The 7,388-nt window shown below is 72.7% G+C and overlaps 1 protein-coding gene across 1 annotated transcript in view; it reads left to right on the forward strand.

Moving 5' to 3' along the window:
* The window catches only part of LOC127464833 (translation initiation factor IF-2-like), a 38,959-nt gene extending 31,665 nt beyond the window's left edge, over positions 1-7,294 (forward strand). Inside the window, exons 4-8 of the mRNA XM_051775296.1 lie at positions 4,923-4,991; positions 5,598-5,795; positions 5,930-6,471; positions 6,541-6,673; positions 7,149-7,294. Of these exons, the coding sequence (XP_051631256.1) occupies positions 4,923-4,991; positions 5,598-5,795; positions 5,930-6,471; positions 6,541-6,650 (919 nt within the window). The 3' untranslated portion in view covers positions 6,651-6,673; positions 7,149-7,294. The remainder of the gene's footprint in view (positions 1-4,922; positions 4,992-5,597; positions 5,796-5,929; positions 6,472-6,540; positions 6,674-7,148) is intronic.
* The last annotated feature ends 94 nt before the right edge of the window (positions 7,295-7,388 follow it).

Below are 7,388 nucleotides of genomic sequence, written 5' to 3' on the forward strand. Positions count from 1 at the left end.
TAAGGCCGCCAGAAGAAAAAAAAAAAAAAAATAAAGGGCCGGGAGGGCGCCCCCACTTCGCCCGCAACCCGGCCCCCGGGCGGCAGACCTCCGCGGAACCCAGCCCTCCGGCAGCCAGGTCGGCGGGGCAGGCCCGACCGCACGGGCCGCCCGGCCGCCGTGGCTCTGGTGCCGGCCGGAGAGGAGGAAGGGGCGAGGCGCCGCCGCCTCGCCCGCCAACGGCCATCGTGCGTCTCTCTCCGGGGCTCCGGGCAACTCTGTCGGGTTCTCGCTCTGCCGGCGCGGCCGCCGGCCACACCCTGGCCGGCTGGCGCCGCCGCCTTCGGCCCGCTGGGCGGGTCCCCGGCTTAGGGCCGAGGAAGGGGGGACGAACAAAAGAGGCGAGGCGCGCCCAGGGAAGCGCCGCCTCGCCCGACAACGGGCAGTCCCGTCACCGAGCCCCTCCGGCAACCGACCGGGCCCAGGCAAGGCCGCACGCCCACCGCCAGTCCCCGGCACGCCGCCGGCACCGCTGCCGCCGTCAGCCGAGGACAGGGCGCCGCCACCCAGGCCCGGACCATCTTCGGGGCTCTCGGGAGGCGGCCGGGCAAAAGAAGCCCACGCGGGCTCCACCCTTCCAGCCCCGGCCGCCAACTGCCCGCAACAATGCCCGCCGCCACCGCACGACGGGCGCCGGCTTAGGGCCGGCGCATGGGAAGGACGAGACGACGCCGCCTCGCCGCCCTCGCACACCACCGCCTTCGCCCGGGGCCCTCGGGGAGCCGGCAGCCGCCACCGGCTCGGGCTGGACGCTGCTGGGCCCCCGCGGGCCCCCCTCGGCCGTCCCAGTCCCGCAACTCCCTTGGCTGCGCTTTCGCGCTCGGCTCTCGTCTTCCTTTCCCGTCATCGGACCCGCCCCAGGAAGCCGGCCGAGTGCCCCGCGGCTTTCTCGCCGGCCTTCCTGCCGCTCGTGGGGTTGGCCGGCCCGTGGCACGCGCCGAAGGCCGCGCTCGGCAGCAGACGCGGAAGAAAAGGGGCCCTCGGAACCCGCGCTGCTAGACAACCCCTGCCCATAGTACGGACAGACGCGTCCTGGCCCGGCCGGGTCGCCAAAGCGGCTCGAGGCTCCTCAGCGGGGAGGCGCGCGAGAGCAGGCCGCCTCTCAGCTCGACCTAACTGGAGGCGGCGCCCGACAGCGACCCCTTGGCCGACTTCCGGGGCCGGCCGCGACAACACGTCTACCCCGAAAATGCCGCCAGGCGCCTAAGTCCCGCCGGAGCCGGGTAGACCTGGTGGCCCGGAGCCGGGACGCCGGCGGGGCGCAGGCCGGCGGCCGCGGCCGCGGCGGCCGGATCGGCCGGTCCCGGAACCGGGTAGACCTGATGCTCGCCAGCCCCGGAACCGGGTAGACCTGATGCTCGCCAGCATCCGGCGGGGCACGAGGCCGCTCGGCCCCGCTCGAGTGGGGAAACGGGTCGACCCCAAAAACCGGGACAACAGGTCTACCCGCCGAGCACGGACAACAGGTCTACCCGCCGGGCTCGGACACCAGGTCTACCCGCCGGGCTCGGACAAAAGGTCTACCCGCCGGGTCCCGACAAAAGGTCTACCCGCCGGGCTCGGACACCAGGTCTACCCGCCCGACTCGGACACCAGGTCTACCCGCCGAGCACGGAACACCGGTCTACCCGCCGGGCTCGGACAGCAGGTCTACCCACCGGGTTCGGACAACAGGTCTACCCGCACGGCACGGAACACCGGCCTACACGCCGGGTTCGGACACCAGGCCTACCCGCCCGAGTCGGACACCAGGTCTACCCGCACGGCACGGACAACACGTCTACCCGCCGGGTTTAGGCAACAGGTCTACCCACCCGGCTCGCGCACAGGGTCTACCCGCCCGACTCGGACACCAGGTCTACCCGCCCAGCATGGACAACAGGTCTACCCGCCGGGCTCGGGCACCAGGTCTACCCGCCCGGCTCGGACACCAGGTCTACCCGCCGAGCTCGGACAACAGGTCTTCCCACCGGGCTCGGACACCAGGTCTACCCGCCGGGCTCGGACAAAAGGTCTACCCGCCCGGTTCGGACACCAGGTCTACCCGCCGGGCTCGGACAAAAGGTCTACCCGCCCGGTTCGGACACCAGGTCTACCCGCCGGGCTCGGACACCAGGTCTACCCGCCCAGCATGGACACCAGGTCTACCCGCCGGGCTCGGACACCAGGTCTACCCGCCCGACTCGGACACCAGGTCTACCCGCCGGGCACGGACAACAGGTCTACCCGCCGGGCTCGGACAAAAGGTCTACCCGCCGGGCTCGGACAAAAGGTCTACCCGCCCGACTCGGACACCAGGTCTACCCGCCCAGCATGGACAACAGGTCTACCCGCCGGGCTCGGACACCAGGTCTACCCGCCCGGCTCGGACAACAGGTCTACCCGCCGAGCTCGGACAAAAGGTCTACCCGCCCAGCTCGGACAACAGGTCTACCCGCCGGGCTCGGACAAAAGGTCTACCCGCCGGGCTCGGACACCAGGTCTACCCGCCCGGCTCGGACACCAGGTCTACCCGCCGAGCTCGGACAACAGGTCTTCCCGCCGGGCTCGGACACCAGGTCTACCCGCCGGGCTCGGACAAAAGGTCTACCCGCCCGGTTCGGAAACCAGGTCTACCCGCCGGGCTCGGACAAAAGGTCTACCCGCCCGGTTCGGACACCAGGTCTACCCGCCGGGCTCGGACACCAGGTCTACCCGCCCAGCATGGACACCAGGTCTACCCGCCGGGCTCGGACACCAGGTCTACCCGCCCGACTCGGACACCAGGTCTACCCGCCGGGCACGGACAACAGGTCTACCCGCCGGGCTCGGACAAAAGGTCTACCCGCCGGGCTCGGACAAAAGGTCTACCCGCCCGACTCGGACACCAGGTCTACCCGCCCAGCATGGACAACAGGTCTACCCGCCGGGCTCGGACACCAGGTCTACCCGCCCGGCTCGGACAACAGGTCTACCCGCCGAGCTCGGACAAAAGGTCTACCCGCCCAGCTCGGACAACAGGTCTACCCGCCGGGCTCGGACAAAAGGTCTACCCGCCGGGCTCGGACACCAGGTCTACCCGCCCGGCTCGGACACCAGGTCTACCCGCCGAGCTCGGACAACAGGTCTTCCCGCCGGGCTCGGACACCAGGTCTACCCGCCGGGCTCGGACAAAAGGTCTACCCGCCCGGTTCGGACACCAGGTCTACCCGCCGGGCTCGGACAAAAGGTCTACCCGCCCGGTTCGGACACCAGGTCTACCCGCCGGGCTCGGACACCAGGTCTACCCGCCCAGCATGGACACCAGGTCTACCCGCCGGGCTCGGACACCAGGTCTACCCGCCCGACTCGGACACCAGCTCTACCCGCCGGGCACGGACAACAGGTCTACCCGCCGGGCTCGGACAAAAGGTCTACCCGCCCGACTCGGACACCAGGTCTACCCGCCCGGCTCGGACAACAGGTCTACCCGCCGAGCTCGGACAAAAGGTCTACCCGCCCAGCTCGGACAACAGGTCTACCCGCCGGGCTCGGACAAAAGGTCTACCCGCCGGGCTCGGACACCAGGTCTACCCGCCGGGCTCGGACACCAGGTCTACCCGCCGGGCTCGGACAAAAGGTCTACCCGCCCAGCTCGGACACCAGGTCTACCAGCCCGACTCGGACACCAGGTCTACCCGCCGGGCACGGACAACAGGTCTACCCGCCGGGCTCGGACAAAAGGTCTACCCGCCGGAGTCGGACACCACGTCTACCCGTCGGGCTCGGAACGCAACTCTACCCGCCGGCACCCCCGCCGCCGAGCCCAGTCGGCCGCCGCCCTGCCACCTTAAGAGAGTCCCAGCTACTCCCCCTTTTTACCCACGCCGCAGACAACGCCCTTTCTTTCCCACTCGGAGCCCCGGGCAGAAACGGTGGCGCCTCGGCGTCCGCCGAGGGCCTCGGCTAAGCGCTTGGAACCCGCTCGAGCCGCCCGACTCGGAGAGCGCGTCGAGCCGACGAGCCCGGAAAACCGGTCTACCCGCTGCCCCGGGACACCGGCTCTACCCGCCGGCTTCGGACGAGGGCTCTACCCGCTGGGCACGGACGGCGACTCTACCCGCTGCGCACCTCTGCGGCCGAGCCGAGGCGGCGGCAGCCCTGCCACCCAGGCAGAGGCCCAGTTACTCCCCCCGTTTCCCCGCCCCGCAGAGAACGTCTCTTCTTTCACCCTCGGGGCAGGGGAAAGGCTGCTACGCTCGGAGCGCCGGGCAGAAACCGCAGCGCTAAGCCCCGAGACCGGCTCTAGCCGCTAGGCTCGGACACCGGCTCTTCCCGGCGGCGCCGAGGCGGCCGAGCCCGGTCGGCCGCAGCCGCGCCGCCTAAAGAGAATCCCAGTTACTCCCCCCGCTTCCCCGCCCCGCAGAGAGCGTCTCTTCTTTCACCCTCGGGGCAGGGGAAAGGCTGCTACGCTCGGAGCGCCGGCCAGAAACCGCAGCGCTAAGCCCCGAGACCGGCTCTAGCCGCTAGGCTCGGACACCGGCTCTTCCCGGCGGCGCCGAGGCGGCCGAGCCCGGTCGGCCGCAGCCGCGCCGCCTAAAGAGAGTCCCAGTTACTCCCCCCGCTTCCCCGCCCCGCAGAGAACGTCTCTTCTTTCACCCTCGGGGCAGGGGAAAGCCTTTACGCCGGAGAGCAAGTCTGCCGCAAAGGGCCACGGGAGATGGAGTCTCCGCAACAAGACCCCCGAGAGAGTACTCGACGGAGCATGCCCGCTGGAAGGACTCGCAAAGAACTGTGGGAAATCCGGGAGGTCAGGGCGGGGTCGGAAGGGCACGCCGGCGCGCCAATCGACGGATTTAGCGGCTGCACGCCGTCCGCTCGATCCGCGAATTCGGTGCCACGCTCCGAGCACCGGCCGCAAACAGGTCTACCCGCCGCCGGGCCGGGCCGGGCGGCGGCGCTCCGGCTCCAAGTCCGCTCGCCGGCGGGAACAGGTCTACCCGCCACCGGGCCGAGCCGGGCGGCGGCGCCCCGGTTCCAAGTCCGCTCGCCGACGGGAACAGGTCTACCCACCACCGGGCCGGACGGCGGCGCCCCGGCTCCAAGTCCGCTCGCCGGCGGGAACAGGTCTACCCGCCACCGGGCCGAGCCGGGCGGCGGCGCTCCGGCTCCAAGTCCGCTCGTCGGCGGGAACAGGTCTACCCGCCACCGGGCCGGGCCGGGCGGCGGCGCCGTGGCTCCAAGTCCGCTCGCCGACGCGAACAGGTCTACCCGCTTCCGGGCCGAGCCGGGCGGCGGCGCTCCGGCTCCAAGTCCGCTCGCCGACGGGAACAGGTCTACCCGCTTCCGGGCCGAGCCGGGCGGCGGCGCCCCGGCTCCAAGTCCGCTCGCCGACGGGAACAGGTCTACCCACCACCGGGCCGGACGGCGGCGCCCCGGCTCCAAGTCCGCTCGCCGGCGGGAACAGGTCTACCCGCCACCGGGCCGGACGGCGGCGCCCCGGTTCCAAGTCCGCTCGCCGACGCGAACAGGTCTACCCGCTTCCGGGCCGAGCCGGGCGGCGGCGCTCCGGCTCCAAGTCCGCTCGCCGACGGGAACAGGTCTACCCACCACCGGGCAGGACGGCGGCGCCCCGGCTTAAAGTCCGCTCGCCGACGGGAACAGGTCTACCTGCCACCGGACCAGGCCGGCGGCGCCCCGGCTCCAAGTCCGCTCGACGGCGGGAACAGGTCTACCCGCCACCGGGCCGGGCCGGGCGGCGGCGCTCCGGCTCCAAGTCCGCTCGCCGGCGGGAACAGGTCTACCCGCCACCGGGCCGAGCCGGGCGGCGGCGCCCCGGCTTAAAGTCCGCTCGCCGACGGGAACAGGTCTACCTGCCACCGGACCAGGCCGGCGGCGCCCCGGCTCCAAGTCCGCTCGACGGCGGGAACAGGTCTACCCGCCACCGGGCCGGGCCGGGCGGCGGCGCCCCGGCTCCAAGTCCGCTCGCCGACGGGAACAGGTCTACCCGCTTCCGGGCCGAGCCGGGCGGCGGCGCCCCGGCTCCAAGTCCGCTCGCCGACGCGAACAGGTCTACCCGCTTCCGGGCCGAGCCGGGCGGCGGCGCTCCGGCTCCAAGTCCGCTCGCCGACGCGAACAGGTCTACCCGCTTCCGGGCCGAGCCGGGCGGCGGCGCTCCGGCTCCAAGTCCGCTCGCCGACGCGAACAGGTCTACCCGCCACCGGGCCGGGCCGGGCGGCGGCGCCGCGGCTCCAAGTCCGCTCGACGGCGGGAACAGGTCTACCCGCCACCGGGCCGGGCCGGACGGCGGCGCCCCGGTTCCAAGTCCGCTCGCCGACGGGAACAGGTCTACCCACCACCGGGCCGGACGGCGGCGCCCCGGCTCCAAGTCCGCTCGCCGGCGGGAACAGGTCTACCCGCCACCGGGCCGGACGGCGGCGCCCCGGTTCCAAGTCCGCTCGCCGACGGGAACAGGTCTACCCGCTACCGGGCCGAACCGGGCGGCGGTGCTCCGGCTCCAAGTCCGCTCGCCGACGCGAACAGGTCTACCCGCTTCCGGGCCGAGCCGGGCGGCGGCGCTCCGGCTCCAAGTCCGCTCGCCGACGGGAACAGGTCTACCCACCACCGGGCAGGACGGCGGCGCCCCGGCTTAAAGTCCGCTCGCCGACGGGAACAGGTCTACCTGCCACCGGACCAGGCCGGCGGCGCCCCGGCTCCAAGTCCGCTCGACGGCGGGAACAGGTCTACCCGCCACCGGGTCGGGCCGGGCGGCGGCGCTCCGGCTCCAAGTCCGCTCGCCGGCGGGAACAGGTCTACCCGCCACCGGGCCGAGCCGGGCGGCGGCGCCCCGGCTTAAAGTCCGCTCGCCGACGGGAACAGGTCTACCTGCCACCGGACCAGGCCGGCGGCGCCCCGGCTCCAAGTCCGCTCGACGGCGGGAACAGGTCTACCCGCCACCGGGCCGGGCCGGGCGGCGGCGCCCCGGCTCCAAGTCCGCTCGCCGACGGGAACAGGTCTACCCGCTTCCGGGCCGAGCCGGGCGGCGGCGCCCCGGCTCCAAGTCCGCTCGCCGACGCGAACAGGTCTACCCGCTTCCGGGCCGAGCCGGGCGGCGGCGCTCCGGCTCCAAGTCCGCTCGCCGACGCGAACAGGTCTACCCGCTACCGGGCCGAGCCGCGGCGCTCAGGCTCTAAGTCCTCCCGGCGGCAACAGGTCTACCTCCACCCGGCCGAGCCGCGGCGCTCAGGCTCTAAGTCCCCTCGGCGGCAACAGGTCTACCCCGCCTCTAAGGCCAGCCCAGGCGCTCCGGCTCTAAGTCCCCTCCTCGGGAACTGGTCTACCCCGCCTCACCTAGCAACGGGGAGAACCGACCCTCAGCGCTACACCCGCAC

Source organism: Manacus candei, unplaced genomic scaffold (assembly GCF_025592945.1).
Source record: "Manacus candei isolate 608988 ecotype Guabito, Panama unplaced genomic scaffold, ASM2559294v1 h1tg000280c, whole genome shotgun sequence".
Taxonomy (NCBI): Eukaryota; Metazoa; Chordata; class Aves; order Passeriformes; family Pipridae; genus Manacus; species Manacus candei.